At 51.3% G+C, this 24,231-nt stretch overlaps 2 protein-coding genes and 1 long non-coding RNA gene across 11 annotated transcripts in view; 2 read left to right on the forward strand and 1 right to left on the reverse strand.

Moving 5' to 3' along the window:
• The window catches only part of SLX4 (SLX4 structure-specific endonuclease subunit), a 22,987-nt gene extending 9,605 nt beyond the window's left edge, over positions 1–13,382 (forward strand). For 4 of the 8 annotated variants that reach the window (XM_019632887.1, XM_019632891.1, XM_019632889.1 and 1 more), the window contains exons 6-16: positions 205–354; positions 841–1,049; positions 1,179–1,495; positions 2,077–2,302; positions 2,758–2,846; positions 3,785–3,931; positions 4,737–4,906; positions 6,400–8,672; positions 10,731–10,833; positions 11,392–11,808; positions 12,257–13,382. In XM_019632887.1, the coding sequence (XP_019488432.1) occupies positions 205–354; positions 841–1,049; positions 1,179–1,495; positions 2,077–2,302; positions 2,758–2,846; positions 3,785–3,931; positions 4,737–4,906; positions 6,400–8,672; positions 10,731–10,833; positions 11,392–11,808; positions 12,257–12,653 (4,498 nt within the window). In that variant the 3' untranslated portion in view covers positions 12,654–13,382. Of the gene's footprint in view, positions 1–6; positions 355–840; positions 1,050–1,178; positions 1,496–2,076; positions 2,303–2,757; positions 2,847–3,784; positions 3,932–4,736; positions 4,907–6,399; positions 8,673–10,730; positions 10,834–11,391; positions 11,809–12,256 lie in introns of those variants that run through there. The other 4 variants (XM_019632892.1, XM_019632893.1, XM_019632890.1 and 1 more) reach the window with 3 other exon arrangements.
• Positions 7,462–12,343, reverse strand: LOC109376777 (uncharacterized). The gene is made up of 3 exons (XR_002122782.1): positions 11,856–12,343; positions 11,376–11,434; positions 7,462–7,543 (listed from the first exon to the last, which is right to left on the reverse strand). It is a non-coding gene; the product is annotated as an uncharacterized LOC109376777 (long non-coding RNA).
• A 385-nt stretch (positions 13,383–13,767) lies between the features above and the next one.
• NLRC3 (NLR family CARD domain containing 3) overlaps positions 13,768–24,231 on the forward strand; it is a 40,590-nt gene continuing 30,126 nt past the window's right edge. For both annotated transcript variants that reach the window (XR_002122779.1, XM_019632896.1), the window contains exon 1: positions 13,768–16,889. The gene's annotated coding sequence lies outside the window, so the exon portion shown is untranslated. The remainder of the gene's footprint in view (positions 16,890–24,231) is intronic.

The following is a 24,231-nucleotide window of genomic DNA, read 5'->3' on the forward strand; positions in this document are numbered from 1 at the left end:
TCCCAGGAAGTTGGAACTGAACTGGGGCTCGCTTAGATCTTTCGAGGTGACACCTGAGATTCAGGAGCCATCGCTGGCCTGTGGAGAGCACCAGCTTTTGTGAAAGCCAGCGGTGCTTCCAAAATACCCTATAACTTCAGGGAAGGTGATGCTGGGTTTGCCTTCCGTTTCTGTCTCACCTTTATCCTCCTACTTCTTGTCCAGCCTCTTGGGAGTCAGCAAGCAGTCTAGGTTCTCTCCAGCCAGAAAATCTTTCAGTTATTCTCCAAGCCAAATGAGTTCCTGCACGTTGACCTCTGAGCTGGCTGACCATGTTGGTGGCCCAAGCCGGGAGGCCTTTCCTTCAAGCCTCAGGTAGAGATGCTGCCCTGTGGCCCCTGTGGAGGGACGGGATCCTATTGTGGCCAGTGTGGCCAGGACCACCTAAGGGGCATCTGAAGTATAGATGGGCATAAGTGGGTGTAATTCAGGGTGCTGAGTCAGAACCATTGAGTGCTGACTCCACCAGAAGGGTTTGGCCACACCTGGGGTGTGCAGGTACCGCTGTCAGCATTGTATATCCAGCAAGAACCCAGCTAGATAGCCTCACACGGAAGGATTCAGACACTCCTGTGTCTGGACCGCACTGAGCTTTTGGCCCAGGATGGCGTGAGCTTGCGGAAGGCACAGAATGAGCACAGTGAACACCTGATTCTTCTGTCTGATGGGTCCACATTTATCCCTTTCCTCCCTGCAGAGGGGAAGGGGTCCAGCCTTCCCTGGTCCAGTGGGGAATACCTCAGAACAGGAAGTGCTTGTACCCTGGCCATCAGTAACCTTTCTGTTTGGCTGCCTTTTAAGCTTCAGCAGTCACACAGGAGGTCTGAAGCGTAAGGGAGCCCCCATCAAGAAGGAGTCACAGAAGAGGCGGAAGGCCAATGAGCCTGAGGTGCCGTCTGAGGACATGCTGGTGGCCATGGCTCTCTCCCGGTCCGAGATGGAGCAGGAGGCTGTGCCTGCAGTGCTCAGACTGGGAAATGCTTTTTCTGAGAGGACAAGACTGGGAACAGGTATGTGTGACCACGAGTGGTGGCCCCAGGGGGAGCCTCGCTGAGCTGCCGGTAGCCGAAGGTTACTGCTGGGCCTCAGGATGCATGGACGACTCCGTTATTGACTGTGTGACTTCTGTTTCTCTCTAGAAAAGAAGAGTCGCAAGAAGAAAGCACCCATTTCTCCACCCCAGTTGTTAGTCCAGGACTCGGAGACCACAGGGAGACAGATTGAGGATCGTGTGGCCCAGCTTTTTGCAGAGGAAGTGGAGTTTTCCAGCACGCCACCACTTCCTGCTAGCAGACTGTTAAAGGAAGAGCTAGAAAAGGCCCACAGGTGTCTGCGACTGCCTGAAGGGAAGCAGAACTTTCTATGGGAGAGCAGTGCCCTGACTGGGGCCTGGCCTCTGGAATCCTTCTACACAGCAAGCCTGGAGCCGCCCATGATGCCCAAGAAGCTCACCAAGGTATGCCCTCCCCTTCGGCGCACACGGGTAGGCTCTGGAGAGGGGGTGGCAGCTCCAGGATTACAGAACTGGGAATCAACAGCTGGAGGACAAAGTTCAAGGAGAAGGGGAAGGGAAGGGAGGAGAGGAAGCCTAGGTGCGTCAGCCATAACGCGTTTCTCTTTGCAGTGACTAGATGGCTCCCCTGGTAAGAACATGGAGGACCACTGGTTCCCAAATATATTGTGTTCCTGGAGACTGTATTTAAAATACAGGGTCCCAGGCCTCTCCCCCAGGGGTCTGGCATAACCTGCCTGTGATGAGGCCCAGTAACCAGACAAGCCTGATGCAGGTGGTACTGGAGTCTACTCACTCACTTAAGGCCATTTTGATAACATTAGGAGGACAGGGCCCCCAGGGACCTTTCTGTAGACCTGGATGCCACAGGCATAGCCTTTGCTGTGACAGAGGCCTGCTGACAGACAGTGATGGAGAAAAGCCTCTCAGGGTTGCTCTGGGCTGTGGCTGGCACCCTCAGGGACCTACTGTGTGATGGCTGCTGCAGCAGCCACACAGTCACTCTGGCTTCCGACTTGTTTCAGGATGTCACACAGGAGCCCACGCTGCCACCAGTGCTATCTGATCAGCTACAGCTGGGCGTACACACGCCACCTGCTCTCCACAGTGCTGGCTCCAGGAACCCATCACCCTCTGCCAGCCAGAGGGAGCACCAGGCCCTGCAGGACCTCATAGACCTGGCAGGAGAGGGGCTGAGTGCCAGCCCATGGCCCTGCAGCAGTGGCCTGGCCAACTCAGAAGGGACCGAAGGTGAGACACTGGATGCGACACCTGGGCCAGCCCTGCCCTCCAGTCCCTCCCTTCCCTGTGACCGAGGCCATGATGGCAGCTCACATCTGAGGTTGCCAGTCTCATCTCCGTAGGAGGAAAATGCTCAATTTCTGTAGTGCTTTCATTTTTTCCTCAAAGGTGAATATGACACAGGTAAATCTATCACCATTTTCCTTCAATTTGAACCAAGGACAGTGATAGGTGAGCAACTGATAGGTGGGCTCATTCTGTCTATTTCACTATTCTCCTGTGTTCCTCTCTGTTGGGAGGGGGTGGTGGTAAAAGTGGTTTGTGGGCATCGCTTTCACTTCCCTGATAACAAGTACCTCCATCCAAGGCACCTCTGGGGTCGGCTCAGCCCACAGCTGCTCTCTCTCTGGAGGCTGACATTGCTGGGAGGTGTTGTTCTTTTAACCTGCGACTCCTCCTCTCAGGGATGGATCTCTCGCCCAGCGGCCTTCCACTGACTGGGTTTGTCCTGCCACCTGAGCAGCAGCACCTGGAGAGGGGCGGCAAGGCTTCGGTAAGGACGGGGCCTCTCCATGCGGCTGGGCCCTGCTCCGGCTCTGCCGTTTTGGCCAGTGTGGTCAGCTCACCACTGGCCTCTTGGCCCTTATATAAGTCCAGTGGTCCCCTTGATGGCATTTGACCTGAGGCAAGCAAGAGCCCACAGGAGCCTCCTGTGCTCCTCTTGGGGCTCTGCCATGAGGCTTTGTCCCTTTTGTCATTGAACTCTGGGGGTATCTCAGTTGCCTGGGAGCCCAGAGGGACCGCTATTGTTCTGTGAGGTTACTTCATTTCAGCTGACTGCTCTGTGCACTCGTTTCTCAGTTTCATTCGTTCATTCAGGACTCACTGTGCCCCTCTGACATGCAGGTGCTGGGCTGGCCTCCCCCTAAAGTTCATATTCTGTGTTGGTGATGATTTGGGTGAGAAGTTGGTTCTCCGTAGAGTGGGCAGCATTCCATTAGTTTATCAGTATCACACCAAGGTCTCCTGGTGCCCATGGCACACAGTCAGAAGGGACTTGGAGCTCCTCTCAGTCGGGTCCCTGAATCACTTGGACTGGGGGGTCTTCATCTGTTATACCAGGCTGGCAAGTTTCCTCACAGGGCTGCACAACGGTGTGTGTGAAACACTAGGCCTGACACACACACAGCACCCAGAAGCTGCTGCTGCTGTAGCTCCATCTTTATTAACCACCATACCTGTCCACTTGCTGGTCCCTCCCATTTTAGGCCAGGGAACTCCGTGTGATAGAGAATTTAAGAAGCTAGTGTTTTGCTGTTCCATGTCGCTGAGTGACTTAAGGTGACTTAAAAGTGGAACCCATTGTAGGAACCCTGAGAGGAGCACAAGGGGCAAAGGTCCTGCCTGGTCACCATGGCGCCATCTCAGCTGGGTAACTTGCACAGTTAGAGAGGCGAGTGACAGATGGACATGGCTGCTCTCCTGTTTCAGCTCTCCCTCGGTTTGCTGGTTGCTGACTTCGGTGCCATGGTCAATAACCCACACCTGAGTGATGTCCAGTTTCAGATGGACAGTGGGGAGATGATCTATGCACACAAGTTCGTGCTTTATGCCAGATGCCCACTTCTCATGCAGTATGTAAGTACTTCGTGAACTAGCCGCACCTCTGTGGAACCCTCCCATCCTCCTCAAGCCTCCTTGTCCTTCTTCTCCCTTCCGCTCCCCCTCTGCCTCCCTCTCCCTCTCCTTGCCTCTCTCTCTGTTTCCCTTCACTCTCTGCCCAGGCTCTCTCTCTCTCTTCCTACCCCCTTAGCTCCCTGCTCCTGAGCCCCCTCGCTCCCGCTCAGCCCATGCTCTCACCCAACCCACCCCCTGCTCTCCTCCCACTGCCTGAAACGTTTTTTCTTCTCTGTTGTCATAAGGTTACACTTCCATGGAGAAGACAGACACGTTTGAGGTTAGGAAGTGGTATGAGACGATGACCTCAGGATTGGGAAATAATCAGATTTCTTGTTCCGTTGAATAAAAATCCTCCCCCTCGCCCCAGAATTGTTTCTTTTTCTTCTATTTGCATAATTATAAAGTCTAATAATTGACCTCTTTAAAGTTGAGCTGCTGACAGGCATTTCTGTACCGACAAGTGTTTGGCTTGAATAACATGTTGCAGGAATCCAGGAAACAGCTGTCGGTCTCTCTCAGAAAGTTCTAATGCCTTTGACATGTCTGTCAAGAAGGAACTAACTGGATTCTTGAACACATATCCCTGATTTGATTTTGAAAACTGCAGAAATCTTGGCCAACAAAAAAGAGCGACATAGGCTAATGCTTGTCCCAGGGCTGAGGCTGTTGGTGAGAAACTCACAGGACACCTCCAGACCACCTGCTTCGCCCCAAGTCAGGATTGTCCAGTCGCTAAACCTTCTGTACTTTATTTCACCCTCAGGTAAACAGTGACGGCTTCTTCGCTGTAGAAGACGGCGACCTGAGAACACAGCGCGTCCTGCTGAGTGACATGAGCACGGAGGCCACCTGTGCGTTCCTGCATTATCTCTACACCGCAGACACTGGCCTACCTTCCCAGCTGGTCCCTGACCTGAGTTCGCTGGCCCGCAGGTCCACACTGTTCTTTCCATTTACTTCATGGCTTTTATTTATTTATTTATTTATTTATTTATTTATTTATTTATTTTAAGTTTTTTTTTTTTATTGGGGAATTAGGGGAGGGAACAGCATTGGGGAATTGGGGGAAGGGGAACAGATAAGTTGCTGTCCTTTTGTTCTTCAGTCTAGTTGTGGAGGACATCGTTTCACTGGCCCATGTTGCTATTGTGACCATTGCGCTTCCCTGGTGAGGCAGATCGGTCACGGGCCCCTAGACAGCCTCTCATGGCGGCTCTTGGTAGCTCACACCAGCTGCCAGGCGCTTACAGTAGCTCACGACAGTCCACTGCAGCCCCACTGCAGCCTACGCCGTCACCGGCGATTCACGGCAGCCCAGCCCAGGTCAAACTGTTGTTCACCATCTTAGCTGTAGAGGGCGCAGCATCACTGGCCTGTGTGGGATCTGAACCGGTGGCCCTGCTGCTCAGAGCTTGTGCTCCCAAGCAAATTCAACGAATGAACCACTCGGCTGGCCCCTACTTCATGGCTTTTGACATTAACTGCCAAAGATTACCAGGTTGATGGCTTATGGGAGGGCCAGGGCCGAGTCCTTCCTATACCTTTTAATCCCAAGTATATGCCCAGTGGTATCCTTGAAGAAAGCATTTTTATAGGTCTGGCCAGAAATGGACTCTTGCATGAGAGCTGAGTGTTGCTTGAGGGGGCTTCTGCTGAGCCACATGGCTTTTAGCTCCCTGGGGGTGATTAAGAGGGTGGTCCTCAGCCTCAGCTGCCCCCAAATACTGTCGCTCCTCAATTATTCCACCACTGAGGCTGAACAACGGCAGTCTTTTCCCAAGTTCCAGAAAACAGAGGACACAAGGCTTAGTTCATCTCGCATGAATCTGCTCCTCCCAGCTGTCCACACCAGTATCTCAGGAGAGATGGCAGGTAGCTCAGCAAAAAAATGAGTTCTACCTCCTGCCAAGGCATGAGGGCCTCTGGGATAAAACCTTGTTCATCCAAGTCCACGTCATCACTCATTCATTCTTGGGAAAGGACCAGCCCAGCCTCCGGGGTTTTAAATGTACCAGTTAGACCACAGAGCCTTTAAGCAGGTGGCAGGCTGTTGCACCCACTGGCCTGCACTGACCTGTGACAGGTTTGGTCTGCATTGCTCTGGGTACCTTTCAAGGCAGCACATGCTCCGCAGTTTTGCAGCACCCCTAGTTTCTGTTACCGTCAGCACAGCCAGATGCACCCTTCGTGTTTGTGCAGTGGAGTTAGTGAGCCCAGCCTGAAAGGCTCACGAGTCTCTGTTTCTAGAACTGAGTGGCTGGGGTATGATCACCGGCACCCTAGTTGCAGGAGAACAGGGAGGAGGGTAGGACTGAGTCCTGGTAGTCCTCCCTGAGAGGACTTCCGCTCCTATCTTCTCCTTCTCCGGGGTCTCCTAGCTGCCCCCTGTGAAGGGTGCTGATGATGCACGGTGTTTCCTGTTGCAGGTTTGGTGTGAATGAGCTTGTTCACCTGTGCGAACAAGCGCCTGTTGTGATGGATTCAGAGGGCGACCGATGGAAGGAGAAGGAAGACAAGGATTGTGAAAACAGAGCGGAGAATTTCCAAGAACTCTTGAGGTCAATGTGGGTAGATGAAGAAGAGGAAGCAGAGACCTTGTTGAAATCTGAGGACCATCAAGAAGACAGAGAGAAGGTCAATGAAGCAGAAATGGAAGAAATTTATGAATTTGCAGCTACTCAGAGAAAGCTGCTCCAGGGGGAAAGAGCTCCAGACATCAAGGAAGAAACTGAGCAGCTTGGGGAGGGTGGTCTAGGTTCTGGGCGAATCCGAGCAAGCACCCAGGTTCAAGAACAGTTGGAAAATGCAGAACAGATGGAATCATTTGGGCAGGGAGGAGATGAGGCCCCAGCCAAAGAGAAAAACGCGAGACAGTCCATGCTCCTGCCACTCCAGGGCCAGTGTTCCGACAGGGAGGAGGAAGCAGAGGTTCCAAAGGAAGCACGGGACCATTCCGGCTCTAGCCCTCCTCAGGGCAGCCGGGCAGAGAGAAAGGAAGGCCCCTTTTTGTACTCAGTTGATGCTGCTGATGATGAAGAACAGCCCTTTCCATCAACTCCAGGAGGACACCCTGAACCATCCCAAATAACAAGTGATCTCAAGGAAGGCAAGGGCACCGTCAGGGAAAGAGACGTGGAGAGTTCCCGTGCCCCCCTTCCCTGGCAGGCACCCCCATCGCACCCATGCTTCTCCCCTTCACAGCCCCCTCCAGACAGGAGTCCCTGCCCACCACACCCTCGCCCTAATCGCACAAGTGACTCCTCCCCACCAAGGCCCCAGTCGCAGGGCAGAGCTTCCAGGGCCGCCTCCCAGGACTCACCATCAAGGCGAAAGAGGGGCCGGAGCCTTCTCCCCCTACTTAACGATCCAGGCTGCCAGAAAGGCAAAGAACGTGGTTTCATGTTAGAATGCAAAAATAAAGGGGTCCTGCCCTCCCCAGAAAAGTCTCCATCCATTGACCTAACCCAAGCAAAACCTGGCCATCAGAGCTCCAGATCTCAGAATTCTCCATCCAGCATGAACAGAGAAGATGAGGTTATCCTTTTATTGGATTCAGATGAAGAGTTGGAGCTAGAACAAACAAAAACAAAGTCAGTTTTTAATGGTCCCTCCGAAGAAGGAAAAGTTCAAGAAGTTAGCCCCAAGTCCTCTGAGCTGTTCTCCATCATTGACATTGATGCAGATCAGGAACCTTCCCAAAGCCCACCAAGAAGAGAGGCTACACTGCAGCAGGAGGAGGGGGTGTCGTCTGGGAACCAAGGCTCTGTGGGTGGCAGAGGAACCCCCCGGCTGTTCTTTGACCCTGAGAGCAGCCGTTATGAGGACAGCACCATAGACACCTCGTGGCTGGTGCCTGCCACCCCGCTGGCCAGCAGAAGCCGAGACTGTTCATCGCAGACCCAAATCACGGGCCTCAGGGCCAGGACTTCAGCGAATCAAGTGGCTCAGCTCAAGCCCAGGGTCTCATTAGAAAACAAGGATGGACCCGAGGCTGCGAGCAAGTTTTCGGTAATCGTGCCCCAGACGTCATTGTCCTGCCTGGTCTCTATTGCTCCTGGAAGCCCTGACAGCAGAAGGCAGATCTACAGGAGCCCTTCCAGTCCCTGCCCCAGGCGCCACAAGCACTTTTCTCCCCCGGCTTCCTGTCCGACCTCAGGAGGCCTTGATTTCAGCAGGCAGTTCCAGGAGCGCTCGCCACCTAGGCCGAGCCTGCCGAATCAGGCCACAGTGAGTGAAGTGGTTGAGGTGGAAGACAGTGATGATGAGCAGGAGGTGGTCTCCCCTCAGGTGAGCGGCACCCCCCTGCAGGACAGCAACCCCTCCAGGCCAGCTGACGACTGCTGCTGGAATGTTGAGCCCCTCTCACCGATTCCAATTGACCATGTGAACCTCGAGTGGACTGGCCCCCTGAGCACCAGCAGCCCCAGCGGTAGGGCAGGGGAGGCCCCGGACATTGGTGACTGCCACTCCCCGACACTCCTGGGCACCCCCCCCATCCGAGGAAATTGCACTGGCCAAAGGAAGTATCAAGAGAAATCCCCTAGGACCAGCTCCCCTGGGGGCAACACGCTGAGCTGTTTGAATTCAGCTCTATGGGACGATTGGGATGGAGAACAACAGAAGTCTCCAGAAGTTCTTCCTCTGACCCAGACGCCGAGTGCTGATCGAGCTCAGAAATCAGAAGGGTTAGAGAAGCCAAGTGAGTAGGGGAGAGGGTTGTCTGTCTTTTACCCGGAGGGCTGGGGAGGAAATCAGTAATGACACCACGGGGTGGTGATGCTGAAGGGCCTGCTGACTTGCAGCAAGCCCCTTGCTTGCCTTACAGACCCCTCCCCGCAGTTCAGGGAGAATGGGCGTGCTGTCAAACATACCTTTCTTAGCCAGTAAGGCAGGCCTTCCTAAATGCCCGGACCCTATGCTCACCTGGGCACTTATTAAAAATCCTTGCCCCTGGACCCCACTCCAGAATACTGAACCAGCACCTCCAAGAGGCAAGACACACACCTCAGGTGTTCCTTAAGATTGGGCAGTTCAGTTCCTCAAAAAGTTCAACACAGAATCACCATTATAACCCAGCAGTTCCACTCTTACGTTATACATCCCAGAGAATTAAAATCAAGACTCAAACAGATCCTTGTTCACAAATGTTCACAGCAGCTCTAGTCACAATAGCCAAGAGGCAAAAACAACCCAAATGTCTATCAGCTGATGAGTAGGTATATAAAATGTAGTCCACCCATACAATGGAATATTATTCAGTCCTAAAAAGGAATGAAGCCCTGACACACGCTACAACATAGGTGAACCTGAAAACACAGTGTTGAGAGGCCAGACACAAGAGACTACATATCATGTGACTCAATTTCTATGAAATGTCCCGGACAGTCAACTCCATAGAGATAGAAAGCAGATTAGTGATTGCCAGGGACAGAGGGGAGAATGGGGAGTGACTGCTTACTGGGCACAGCATTTCCTTTGTGGGATGAAAATGTTTTGCAATTCGATAGAGGTGGTGGTTGCACAATATTATGAATATACTAAGTGCCACTGAATTATTCACTTTGAAATTTTATTATGTGACTTTTATCTCAATTTAATAAAAACAACAGGGCAAAACAAATCAAGGGCAAGTGTGGGAGGCCTGCTAGGGGTCTCAGTCCTTCCTTATCCCTTCAGTGGAGGATGCCACTTCCCAGCTCATTTCAGTCATAGGGGAGACTCAAAGCACCCAGTGTCAGCCCCTCAAGGTGCTGCCCCTTCTCCCCAGCTGGGCAGATCCAGGAAGAGCCAGGAGGGGCAGGGTGGTACTGAGCAGGGACTGGTAACAGGGAGGCAGAGCTTACGGGCTGAGCATCTGCCTGCGACCTGGCGTTTCATTTCCTCTTAAAATCCTACACCAACTGGGCTCTCGGCCTTGAGTGAGCATCAGAATCGCCTGGAGAGCTTAAAGCACATGTGGCCAAGCCCTACCCCAGAGCTTCTGCTTCAGGAGGTGTGGGGTGCAACCAAGAATTTGCATTTCTGACTGGTTCCCAGGTGGTGCCGTGAGAACTGCTGCAGGAGACTTTAGACCGGGGGACCTTAGTCTGAATCAGAGATGGTTTTCAAGGGGTGACAGAGTCTCTGAAATTATATAAAGAATTTTGTGCATTTTTCAGGAGACAGAACCTATTGTTATAATTGGCTTTTCAAAGGGCTCTATGCTCATAAAAAGGATAAGAACTCCATCTTAAAACGGAACTCCATCTGTTCCTTATTGTCCCATTTGTCTTTAAAATACTGATTTTTTTAAAAATAACAGCTTTATTGAGGCATTATTGACATGCCATAAAATTCACTCTTTAAAATGTACAATTCAGTGGTCTTTGGTATACTCACAGCGTTCCGCAACCATCGCCTCTACCTAATTCCAGAACATTTTCATCACCCCCAAAATAAGTTCCGTACCCATTAGCAGTCACTGCCATTGCCTTGTCACCCCACCCTGTGGCAACCGCTCAGTTGCTTCTGCCCCATTCATACAACATCAGCATTGCACAATAAGGCTGCCATGGCCCTTATCATGTGCCAGGTGATGTTTCCCACAGGAAGACATGAAGCCAGAATCAGACAGTGAAGCAATAGACGTCACTGCTCTCCTCACGCACATGGAGGCTGGGCTTTATTCAAGTGCAGTATTTCTCTTGGTGACACTGACAGGGTCAGAAGAGGTAAACCCAGGTCCCTTGTGCTGAAACGTGTTTTTTGTTCTACCCAGAAGGTGCTAATCGGAGGAAAAACTTGCCCCCGAAAGTGCCCATAACACCAATGCCACGGTATTCCATCATGGAGACCCCAGTACTGAAGAAGGAATTGGATAGGTTGGTGGTGTTTTTTAACGCTTGCTCATTATTGGTCCCCTTCATCCTTTGAGTGACCAGGCTTAGGCAGAGAGCAGAACCCTCCACGGGCTCCTCCCTGGGCTCTGGTTATGGGGGCCCCTGAGAGGAGGGAGGTGCATGCCTGCTGGCTCTCTTCATGCTGTTCCTTAAATTACTCAGGCCTCGAAAAACTAAGAAATGAGATTCCTCTGGGTTACCCATCAGGTGACAGGTCTCCATGTGCCATGTGGATGGAGATGGGACCCGAGCCTTAAACAGTCTAAGTAAGACTTGATTTTTAAAAGAACATCAAAACTATCACATCCCAATGAATGATGCTCTTCACCTTGGGCCTGGTGAAGTCACTGCCACCACTATAGCTCAGAACACAGACAGCAGCCCTCCTGGGCTTCAGAGTAAGCTCAGTTGGCACGCAAGACAGACACCAACCTTTGAATGCTCATAACAACCAGGCATTTAAGATTTCAGTTACATAAAGCCATTCATTTGTTGATAAGTGTTTGCTCTTTGCTGAAGTTCACCTGTTTCCCCCTTCAGGTTTGGGGTCCGCCCTCTGCCCAAACGCCAGATGGTCCTGAAACTAAAGGAGATATTCCAATATACTCACCAGACACTGGAATCAGACTCTGAGGATGAGATCCAGTCCTCACAGGTGCCCCTGGAGTCTCCTTGCAACCAGACCCATACCGCCAAGACCTCTAAGCCTTCAAGGGCAGCTGGGTGTGCCAGGGACGAGGCCACTTCTAACCCCATTCCCAAAAGGTCCAAGGGACCTGCTAAGACCAAAGGCCCCCGACATCGAAGGCAGCAGCCAGGTGGAAGCATCCCCCCACCGAGCATGTCATCAGCTGAAGAGGTGCCCCTAGGCCCTGATGGTGAAACCCAGCACCCAGCCTCCCAGAAATCCACAGCCACCTCTGTGGACGGCAGTGACAGCTCCCTTAGCTCACAAAGGTAACTAGATGGCGGGACCGGGCCAGTGGCTTCATAGGGCCTCTTACCAGTGGGTCCGAGAGTTGGCGTAGTGAGGCATAATGGCCAATGTTCAGAAGCCCCGGTTGCCTCCTGGGTTGGAACTACAGGAAACGTAGATGGGATTAAAGGGCAGTCCCTGTGGGCCTCCTGAGCAGCCCTTTGGAGCTCCCATGTCCCCAGCCCACAGGACGCTCCCTCAACGGGGCCGGCCCAGCGTGCCTTCTGGGTGTGGACCGGCTGCTGTCGATGGAAGTTTCTGGCTGAGGGCAAGATCCTTCCCAGGCCAGCAGCAAGAATGCCAGGGACACACAGCACTGGGAGGTCACCCATACCATATGCCAGGCTCCTCAGGGGACATAAAAACAGACTCCACTCCTTCCCTCAAAGAGGGAAGAGGTGTTGCCAAATGTTGTCTGGTTCTTTTCAGTTCTTCCTGTGAGTTTGGAGTGGCCTTTGAGTCCGCAGGAGAAGATGAAGAGGGTGAGGAGGGGGTCAGTGCTTCGCAGGCCGCTGTCCAGGCAGTGGCCACAGAGGAGGCAGTGAGGCGCTACATCCGCTCGACGCCGGCTCTCTACCGCAAGGTCCTGCTGTACCAGCCCTTTGAGCTGGCAGAACTGCAGGCTGAGCTGAGGCAGCAGGGCATCCGCATGGCCACGGGGAAGCTGCTAGATTTCCTGGATGCCCACTGCATCACCTTCACCACTGCTGCAGCCCGGAAGGAAAAGCTTGAGAGGAAGAGGCGGCAGCCTGTGGGCAAGAAGAAGGGAGGCAGAACCAGACAGCCCACCCCCCACTCCCCACCCATGGCTACTGGCAGCCTGTGAGGGTCAGCAGCCCGTTCATTGAGCCCAGGTCTCAATGGGACCATACCCACTCCCCCTGTGAAAATGACAACTGCACTAACATGGACCAGCTTCCTCTCCACTCCATTTGCTAAAGTGGTATTTGGAGGATGTCACCCACTGGATTTAGGGCCCCTGGCCTCCTCCCTCTGTCGGTGCCCACAGTTGGTCTCCCTTTAACCCCACTGGGCCAGTGTGTGTTTCAGAAGGGCAATGGGCTATCACCAGTTGGCCAGGGTGAGGCCTGATTTGGCACATCTTTCGCTCTCTACATCCATCAGTTGCGTTGTCCTGAGATGGATGTCCGGGTCCAGCCTGCCTTGCCTGCCTTCTCAGCATTTGTGCTGTAATCCCAGCCTCCACCAGCAAACCAGGTGTCCACAGGCCTCCCGCACTGCCATGCCCCAGGTCCTCTGCTGGCCTAGCCGTCCTGCCCAGACACCTGTGATTGTCACCAGCAGTCTCTAAACTGGACAGTGCAGAAGGACCCAACACAGCTCTGAAGCCCCCAAAACAAGCATGTTCTTTGTGACCTGGTTCGGTTGGTGTGTGTTAAAGTTGCCTCTAGCCTCGGGAGCAGTGTGGAGCACAGGTGAGACCCAGAAAAGAAGAGTTTGGGTCTCTGCATCCTTGTGAATGTCTTGTCTGTTTTAAATACAGTGCAGTCCATTTTATATGATGTGCAATAAAAACAAAAAAGCTTTATGAAAACTTTCCATATTCACTCTAGAAAAAGAACAAGGGAAGCAAGTTGTGAGTTTCATCCATAGCACCCTGCTGCCCCCAAAGTATGTCTGCAGAAGGCCCTTGGACCTGTTCTTCACCTCAAGGGGTAACTCAGGTCTGCTGGCCCCTCATTTCGCTTTGGTTCTCAGATAACAGATGTCCTTTCATCCACACATCTGTCCATACACCCACATTAAGAGAGCCCTTACCGGGTACTGAGCTCCAGCCCATGATGTTCAAAGGAGGCCCACAGCCCAGCAGCCTCACGTGGGCTTTGTCACAGATGCAGGCTCAGGCCGCCAGGCCCACTGACTCAGAATCTGCATCTTAACAGGACAATTTGGTGAAGCCTGCTCTGGCCTGTGTGCAGGGTCCTGGGAGAGAGTTCAGAAACAAGTTGGTCCTTCTGGTCATCTAGTGAAGGACACAGACTGTTGCCTGGCCTGTGCCCGATGTGAGGGCCAGTGCTCAGGTGGCCCAAAGGGACAGCTTCCTGGAGAGGGGGTTTTGTGAGCTGGGCCTCAGGCACGCAGCATTCAGGGAGATGAAATGGGGTTCCTTGAACATGTATTGTGTCCTGGGTTGTGACCAGGTGGAGAGGACCCAACCTTCCCTGCACACACTGCCCAGGGGTGGATGATTAGAGGAACAACAGGGCTCAGATCACATAGCTAATGGCAGATGCTGCTTTAATCAGACTCAAAATGGAGTCTGGCCTGTTTGAGAAGGTACCACATGTTTCTTACATGAAGGGCTTTATCTCCCTCCGCTACAATGGGAAGTGAGATGGAGTTAGTAGGAGGAGACTTGGGGTTCTTATCAGGCTTTACTGTCACATGGTGGAGACCATGGACCTGGACATGCAGCTTTGGGTACGCTCCCCTGGGAGAGGCCTGGGAGCCCCATTACCAACTCCAGGTTGATAAAGACGTGTTGGGGGAGGGGTTAAAACAGGTAAGAAGCCACAGGCCAGGGAAAGGCAGGGAAAGTGAGGCCTGGTGGCTTAATACCCTGGTTGGTGGGGTCTGTACAGCGTGCCCCCCAGGAGCCAGCAGGGGTCAGCAGTGGGCCTGGCCAGGGCTCCAACCTGGAGCCTGAACCTTTGCAGAGCAGGAAACGGGGTTAAAAACTAGCCACTGTAGTAAAGAAACCACCACAATGAGATAATGGGTTGTATCCAGGGACAGAACCTTGACACTTCCATGGAAATTAGACCTGACTCAGGAACTGAGAAATGAGAGCCAGCTGATTGGTTGAAAAGGAAAATGGTGGCAAGAACCACCCTCTCGCAGCACCTGCAGTGAGGCTGGAGGAGCCAGACCAGCCTCATGGTGGACAGTGGGCGCAGGGGTTCCCTTCCACAAGCTCACAAGAAGAAAGTATACTGAGCCTGAAGCAGGAGAACATTCACCAATCAGCAAAAAACTGCGACACCAACACTTTGCTGTGATGTGACATACCGCCCGGACCTGTCCCACTTCCTGTGGCTCAGCTATGGCCTGGGAACGGTCACTCAAGGCAATCAAGAGAGAACCACAGCCCAGCTCAAGCAGGGCCCAGGCAAAGGGGGCCCCCAGGAGCCTGCACAACCCCAGCAAGGCCCCACCCCTGCAGGCAGGAAGCCTCAGGCTGCCGCTGAGTTGGGAAGGGCCGAGGCTACTGCTCCTCGGGCTGCCCACAGCTCTGGGTGGACAGAAAGCCCCAGAGTGAGAACAACCAGGGGAGACTCTGCCCAAAGCATAAAAATACCCCCAGGGGAGTCAGGAGAAAACTCCCCACCTTCTCACAGAGGAGCAGGCAGGGGAAGCCCAGGCACCAGCCCTGTCTGGTGGTGGGACATTCCTTCAAGGCAGGGAGGAAAGCTGTTGGCAGGGAAGTGTTCCAGAATGTTCCCTGAGATCCCCATGGAGAAGGCTGTTTCCTCTTATGCTCAGGATCCATCCACTCTGAGCTGTGGAAGGAGGAACACAGCAGGCTCTTGGCCTCTTTCATGTGACAGATACCCCCCCAGGCCCCTGCGGTTTCTAACATCCTGTAGGCGGCCCTGGTTTCAGAAGCCTTTGCAGAGAGGCCTTCTCTGCACCCCACGGCTCAGGCTGCAGCCACCAGTCTGGGCTCTGCCTGCCTGGAGCCTCAGCAGGCTTCCAGAGGGAGCCACTGTGTGTCCCCCAGCACCTGGCAAGTGACTGGGTGCCCAGAATGAACTGATGCGAGGGAGGTGGGGAGGGGAGCACAGAAGGATGTCATCACACGGAACACTTCTAATTTGCCACCTCGGTCCCCTCCCCTTCCCTCCATCACCCACTCACAGCTTTTAGATGAGGCCAGTACAAGCACATACCCCCTCCCACCTCCCCTTATACACAAGTTGCTGCATGCATCTGAACCCACTACTCTCCTGCTCTACAACCATCACTGGCTCCCACTTGCTTGCTGAGGAAAATTGAGGCCCCTGTCACTTGGCTCCTTCCTGTCACCTGCTTCTCTCAGTGGTCCCACAATTAAGTGGCTTGCTCCCTGTCACCGGAGGATGTCCTGTACTTTTCCTCTATTGTAACTTTCACTCCTGGCCATGTCCTTTCACCTCCCACCCACCGTGTCAGTGCAGCCCACATAGTGAAGTCCAACTGCAGGGGCCTGTGTGAACTGCCACATTCTGCCATTTCAGAGTACAGCTGACCTGGCTTTGGGGGCCTCTGACTCACAGGAAGACATTGTGGGTTATAGTTGGGTCAAAGGTACCTCTTAGGTGCTAGAAAGAATTAAAGGAGAGGGTTTAGAAATGGCGACAAGGGCCACAGCATTATCAGAGTGTGTGGCTTGGAAGTGGGAGGACACTGGTCCAACCCCAGCGAAAACAGCTTCCCTCTGGGTGGCCTTGGGCAAGTCACTGAACGTCCCCATTGTTCACCTGCTTTCCCTATCACCCCTGAAAAGGCAAAGATCTGCTGATGGGGAGCCTGTTCTCCTTTGTGGCTTTGGCTGAACCACTCTCTCCTGAGCATCAGGTCTGTAGGGGCGCTGGGTTCTCGAATGAAGACCTTAGGGGCAACCCCTGCCTCTCTGAGTTACGGGACAGTGACAAAGGCAGAGAGCTGGCAAGACAGCCGTGGCTCATCGATTGTCTGAGAAGCTGTTGGTTTTTGAAATCAGACAGGAAGGCGGGTTGAGGTGGAGCCAGCACAGGAAGAGGTGAAGAGCCCCAGCTGCCTAGACAACCTGTGGGCTCTGGGACTGCAAGAACGGGTGGGCTGCATTCGTGTTGCCCCGCGCAGTCAGCGCCTCCTGCCCGCTTCAGACAAGGCTTCACTCCTGTCCTGGACAGATCCTGAGGGCTTGGGGCCCCACTGACCAGCCACAGAGAGACCCAGGACATACCCACCACTACTCAGCTGCCTCTGGATACTGGAGCAGGACTGAGCCCAGGAGCGCCGGGATGGAGACCTCCCGGCCCCCCAGTCCTGGAATCCCTGAGGCAACGAGGGCCAGGAGGTAAGTGGCGTCCAGGCTGCCTCAGTGCAGGATGCGGGAGGGAGAGGAGACGGCTGGCAGGAAGAACCATGATTTTTGAAGCTGAACTGCCCTGGGGAGGGGTGACTGGGTTAAGTCCAGGAAGGTGTGCCAATGGGTGCCAGGAGCTGCTGGGCAGGACTAGTTCACGGTGTGGAATAAACAAACATGCCCAAGGACAGCAAAGGCGACAGAGCCCAGCTCCCCAGGTACCAGTGATGGGACAGGAGGAGCAGGAAGTAGCTGGAAAGTACAACAAGCAGGCAGAAGTAATGCTGAGCAGTGCAGCCCAATGGTTAAACTTGGAATCAGCACCTGGGTACATTCCTTCACCCCCTTCCCCTGCAACATGGAGGTGGCAATACCAGACCTGCCCCAGGGTCCTGAGGGCCTAGGGAGGCGGAGCAGGTGGGGTGGGGTCCAGTGCCTGCTCTTGTCAGCCCCCACGGGCCTCTCCTAGCCGCACCCTTGCATGGAGATGAGGCTTATCATTCTGAGAGGAACAGTAACCACAGAGGCCTTCTCAGAAGAGGTGCCACTGAGCTGGCCCATAGGTGGCTGTTGGCTATGGGGTCCCCACTATAGCTAGGCTCCTGGGACTCTGGGGTTCCTCTTGGTCCTCTCAATGGGGGCACGTACTTTCCCCAAGCCTGGGGGCTCACTCTTGGCCATGACAGGTCACCCTGCGTCCAGCTCTCAGGCGGGGATATATATTGGGTGTCCACTCCTTTGTCCCAGGGACCATGGGCTCCCCAGAGTTGAGCCCATCCCCATGCTCCCACTAGGGTTCCAGGAGCCAGTGCAGTTAGGAGGGCCATGTCCTGTGGTGAAGGCACCACTTCCTCCCTCCTCTGGGAAAGGCTATTTGGTCTCAAGTTGGGAGAGAGGAATAGCCAAGAAGCTGTGGCCTGAGATACAGGCAGCCCAGGCCGTAGGCCAGCACTGTGGGCCCAGCTCGGTGGGCAGAGCAGAGCCCCAAGCTCGGTCTGAGCATAGCGCCAAGCAGATGACTAGGGCTGAGACCCTTGGGGGAGTGGGGATGGGGGTGGGGAGGTGGGGGGCGGGAAGCACAGGACAAGATGGGACTCACTGGAAAGACAACAAGTACATCGGGACCTGGATCTTCTCAAGGATGAGGCAGAAGCCCAGTTGTCTAGCCTGAGGGATAGGGTCTGACAGACACCAACAGCAGAAGCACAGGTCCTTAGCTGCACCCTGCGCCAAGGATGAAGCTCCGGGGCACGCATGGGAGTGGGGGAGCCCTGCTCCAGGGAAGCCCTGCTCCAGGGAAGCGACAGTGATCCCCCGATTGTCCGTCTGGCGTTGCCCACTCCAACTCAGACCTTCGGCAGGCTGAGACCTCTGGGCCACCTGCCCGCAGTCTTCCCCTCTTCAAGCTGGGCTCACAGGGTCTCCTGCTGCTCTCACTGGAGGCTGTCTGCATTGGGCAGGGTCTTTCTGACTGTCTCTGATGGTATGTGTGGCCCCTGCACCTCACCCCACTCAGAGGCCTGTGGTAGGTCCCACCCTGCAGGGGTGACATCTGGGGCTGCATGCAGGTGGCCAGGCAGCCACCTCACTGGGGATGCCCCCTCATCAGCCTTTGATGCTGCCCTGGAAGGTCATGGGAGTGGGGTACTTCCTGGCCCACCTGCTGGGGTCTCCTCCTCTGTCCTTATTGAGACAAGGTGTCTAAAGGTGAAGGCCCAGTTGGGGACAGGGGGTCTTATCTGAGTGGGCCCTAAGTACGGGGTGCCAGATAAAATGCAGGGTACCCTGTGAAATTTGAATTTCAGATAAATTGTGAGGTTTTTCAAAAAGTATGTCTCAAGTATTACATGGGATATACCTATACTAAAAGAATTATTTGTTGTTTATCTGCAATTCAAATTTCACTAGGTGTCCTGTTTGTTATTTTGCTAAATCTGGCAACCCTAGGCCTGAGGTCAGTGGGGCAAGAAAGATGGGTGTCTGATCGGGAGCGAGTGTTGACCCCCAACACTGAGAGGCTAATGAGACCACAGAGGCGCGGTTACGTTGGGGGGAGGGTAGCTCACCCCTCCCACCTTCCCGGGCACACGCGGGCCCTGCCTTTTCCTCCCCCCTCACTCCTGGCTATTGTCCCTCCTCTGTCACTTTCCCAGCATCTCTCTGGTCCAGTGATTCTCAACTCTGGCTGCTCATTAGAATCACCTGAGTAACTCTAAAATGTATCCATGCTGGGGTCCTACCCCAGACCAATGAAATCTCTGGGTGGTTGGGCTGAGCAATGGCTTTTAAAAAATAGTGCTCCATAGACTGTCCATACGAGTATGACCCAGCAATTCCACTTCTGGGTACATACACCCAAAAGAATTGAAAGCGGGAACTCGAACAGATATTTGTACACCCATGTTCTTAGCAACATTATTCACAAGAGCCAAAAGGTGGAAACAACCCAAGTGTCCACAGAAAGATGAAAAAATAAACAAAATGTGGTCTAGCCATAAAACTGGATATTATTTAGCCTTAAAAAGGAATGAATTTCTGATACAGGTTACAACATAGATGAACCTAGGAAATACACTCAGTGAAAGAGGCCAGACGCAAAAGAACAAATACTGTATGATTCCACTTATATGAGGTCCCTATTGTAGTAAAATTCATACAGGAAGTAGACTGGTGGGTGCCAGGGGCTGGAGAAGGGGAAATGGGGAGTTAGTGAATAATGAGCAGAGTTGCCATTTGGGAGGATAAACAACTTCTAGAGGTAGATGGTGGTAATGATTGTACAGCATTGTAAATGTACTGAATTGCACACTTAAAAAAGGTTAAAATGGTGAACTTTTTGTTATGCATATTTTTTTACAATAAAAAATTAAGGGGGGAGGGGTGGCCGGCCGAGTGGTGCGTTGGTTAAGAACTGGCTTGGGATGCCAGAGGGCTCCGGTTCGGATCCCACATATGAGGGCCAGTGACACTGCCCTCTATAGTTAAGATGCTGAACAACAGCTCAACCTGGAGCTGGGCTGCCGTGTTTCCCCGGTGATGGCGTAGGCTGCAGCCCCTGTGGCAGTGGGTTGCCATGGGCTACCGTGTGTAGGCAGCAGCCAGCGTGAGCGGCCAGCAGCTGCAGTGAGCAGCCGTCCAGAAGCCGGCGACTGATCTGCCTCACCGGGGAAGAGAGCAATGATGGTGCCAACTTGGGCCAGTGAAGCGACATCCTCCACAACTAGACTGAAGAACAAAACGACAGCAACTTGTCTGTTCCCCTTCCCTCAATTCCCCAGCACTGTTTCCATCCCCCCAATTACCCAATAAAAATCTTTAAAAAAAAATTAAGGGTGGTGGTAGATGAGGGGAAAAGGGATCAAATATATGGTAAAGGGAAGAGAACTGACTGGGTGGTGAATACACAATGTGATATACAGATGATGTATTACAGAACTGCACACCTGAAATCTATGTATGTAACTTTACTAACAATTGTCACCCCAATAAAATTTAATTTAAAAAGAAAGATACATAGATTTATTATGAGAAAAAAAATTAAGTTAAAAAAATAGTTCTCCAGACAATGTACTGCTGGAACTGAGAAGCACTGAGCCTGGCCCTTCTTTAACATGGTCCCCTCATACTTCTGGCCACCACCTCACCCCCCGCAGTATCACAGTGTGTCACCTGGCCATTCAATAGCAGGAGGCTGTGTCCACCCCTGGGCCATCCCTGACATCACCCAACCCAAGAGCAGGACTCAGGCCCTAGTTGTACTAAGAGGCCACAGTAGCATTGCTTCACTTTGGTTTACATACATTTGAAATTTTAAATAGCTACTAGCGTAACTTTTTAAAAACTGAGTTATAACATACAGATAGTAAAGTGAGGTCAATGAATTTTTATATATGTATACACCTGTGTGTACACCACCCAGATCAATGTATACAAGTTTTCAGCACCCTACGATTCTCCCTCATGTCCCCATCCAGTCAGAATCACCCCCGAGGGTAACCCCCTATTTTGACTTCTATTATTTCAGATTGGTTAGGTCTGACTTTCATTTCAGATTGTTTAGGCCTGACTTTAAACTCTGCACAAATGAGATCACAGAGTGTGTTCTCTTTGGTGTCAGACTTCTTTCATTCAATTTGTTTGCGAGAGTCAGCCATATTGTTCAGTGTGTGTGTATCAGTAGTTTATCCTTTTTATTATTATATAGGATTTGATTGTATGAACATATCAAAAAAATCCCATTCTATTGTTGATGGACATTGGTTGTTTCTACTGTTTTGGACATTATGAGTAAAGCTGCTAAGAACATTCTGGTTCTGTTTTGGTGAAATAAATACTAATTTCTGTTGGATATATACAACAGAAGAGAATTGCTGGGTCACAGAAATATGCATATTTAGCCTTATTACTACCATTTTTCTAAAATGATTTTAATTTGCATTTCTCTGATTACTAATGATATTCTCTTTTGTGACATGTCTTTAATTTTTTGACCCATTTTTTGTTTTTGTGTTTATTTGTTTGTTTGTTTTAGCTGAGCCATCCTGCCGCCTGTTGGCAGCTCAGCAGCAGCTCAGCTCGGGCCGGGCATCGAACCGCTGTTGCTCAGAGCTTGCACTCTTGAGCGAGCTCTTAGCCAACTGAGCCACTCAGCCGGCCTTGACCCATTTTTTAATTGGGCTGTTTCTTAGTTTGTTTGGTTTTTTAAAAATGTGTTTGGGACATTTTCTTCTAGTCAGTGATTTGTTTTTTCACCCTTTTAATACTGTCTCTTAATGGCAGACATTCCTAATTTTAATGAATCCCAATATATCATTTTTTCCTTTCATGGTGGGTGCTTTTTGTTCCATTCAATCTTTACCTAGCCCACATTTATAAAGATACTCTCCTGTATTTTTCTAAAGGTGTGACTGTGTTAGCATTCATATTTAAATCTATGATCCAGCTTGAATTAATTTTTGTATATGGTATGAGGTAGGGGTCAAGGTTCATTTTCCCATATGAATATCTCACTAGCTAGCACAATTTAATGCCAGACTATCTTTTCCCCCACTGAATTGCAGTAGAGCCCTTGTTGTAAATCATATATGTGTGGGCCTATTTCTGGACCCTCTACTCTATTGCACTGGTCTATTTGTCTGCCCTTGTGCCAATACCTATAGCTCTATATGACCTAGCAATTCCACTTCTGGGTATATACCCAAAAGAATTGAATGCAGAGTCTTTTTAAATTTTTTTTAAAGATTTTTTTGGAGAATTGGGGGAAGGGAACAGCGTTGGGAAATCAGGGAAGGGGAACAGACAAGTTGCTGTCCTTTTTTTTCTTCAGTCTAGTTGTGGAGGACATCGCTTCACTGGCCCATGTTGGTATTATCATTGCGCTCTTCCCGGGTGAGGCAGTCACTCGCCTGCCATTGGACAGCCGCTCACAGCGGCTCATGGCAGCTCACAAAAGCGCATGCCAGCCCCACTACAGCCTACGCCATTGCCGGTGACTCATGGCAGCCCAGCTCCAGGTCAAGCTGTTGTTCACCATCTTAGCTATAGAGGGCACAGCGTTACTGGCCCACATGTGGGATCTGAACCAGGGCCCTGCTATTCAGAGCTGGCATCCCAAGCCAACTCCTAACCAACACGCCACTCAGCCGGCCCTTGAACACAGAGTCTTGAAGAGATATTTGTACACCTGTGTTCATAGCATCATTATTCACAAAAGCTAAAACATAAAAGTGACCCAACTTTTCTCAAACTTTTCCAAAAAACTGAAGAGGAGGGAACACTTCTCATTCTCTGAGGCCAGCATGACCCTGATAACAAAGCCAAACAAAGACACTACAAGAAAAGAAAACTACAGACCAATATCCCTTATGGACATTGATACAAAAATCCTCAACAATTCAAGAGCCACTACTGTTGGACACCAAGTCCATGCTCTGCCACATGCCAACATGGTGCTCCATTTTCAAGGAACCAGATCTCTTTGCCATGACAGCAGACATTTATTAAATCAACTTGCCATCAAATAAACTTGAATTAAAAAAAAATCCTCAACAAAAAACAAGTGGAATTTATTCCTGGAATATAAGGATAGTTCAACAGGAAAACTGATCAATGTAATACATCACGTCAACAGAATAAAGGGGGGAAAAACACACAATCATCTGAACTGATGGAGAAAAAGCATTTGACAACATTGAACACCCTTTCATGATAAAAACATGCAACACACTAGAAATATAAGGAATCTACATATTAAAACCCATACATGAAAACCCAGCAAACATTCAATGGTGAAAGATTAGAAGTGTTTCTTCTATGATAAGGAACAAGTTAAGTATGCCTGCTTTCACCACTTCTATTCAACATAGTACTGGAAGTTCTAGGCAGAGAACTGGGCAACAAAAAGAAATAAAAGGCATCAAATTGGAAAGGAAAAAGTAAAATAATCTGTTTGCAGATGTGTGAGGTAGGGGTAACAAAAAGTTGGAAACAATTGTTAGAACTAATAAGTTAATTCATCAAAGTAGTAGGATACAGTCAACACACAAAAATTAGTTGCATTTCTATACATGAACAATGAACAATATGAAAAGAAAATTACAAAAACAATTCCATTCACAATAGCATAAAATTAATAAAATAAAATGGGGGCGGCCGGATAGCTCAGTTGGTAAGAGCGTGAGCTCTGAACAACAGGGCTGCCAGTTCAATTCCCACACAGGCCAGTAAGTTGTGCCCTCTATAGCTAAGATTGTGAACAACGGCTCGACCTGGAGCTGGGCTGCCGTGAGTGGCTGGTGGCTGCCACGGGCTGTTGTGAGCAGCCAGCCAATGGCCAGCGAATGGCTATCTCAGCCGGGTAGAGCGCAATGATCATAATACCAACATGGGCCAGTGAGCAGCATCCGCCACAACTAGACTGAGCACAACAGCTCAGAGATGGGAGTAGAGGGGTGAGGGGGAGAGGGAAAAATTACAATAGAAAAAAATAATAATAAATAAAAATAAAATGATTAGGAATTAACTTAACCAAGGAGGTAAAACACTTGTACAAAGAAAACTATAAAACATAGCTGAAAGAAATTAAAGAAGACATAAATAAAGGGAAACACATTCAATGTTCATAGACTAGAAGACTTAATATTAACAATATTAATATTGTTTGGCTGGCCGAATGGCTCAGTTGGTTAAGAGTGCGAGCTCTGGGGCCAGCCGAGTGGCGCAATGGTTAGGAACTCGCTTGGGACGCCGGAGGGCCCCGGTTCGGATCCCACATGTGAGGGCCAGTGACACTGCCCTCTACAGCTAAGATGCTGAACAACAGCTCCACCTAGAG

Source organism: Hipposideros armiger, unplaced genomic scaffold (assembly GCF_001890085.2).
Source record: "Hipposideros armiger isolate ML-2016 unplaced genomic scaffold, ASM189008v1 scaffold_1192, whole genome shotgun sequence".
Classification (NCBI taxonomy): Eukaryota; Metazoa; Chordata; class Mammalia; order Chiroptera; family Hipposideridae; genus Hipposideros; species Hipposideros armiger.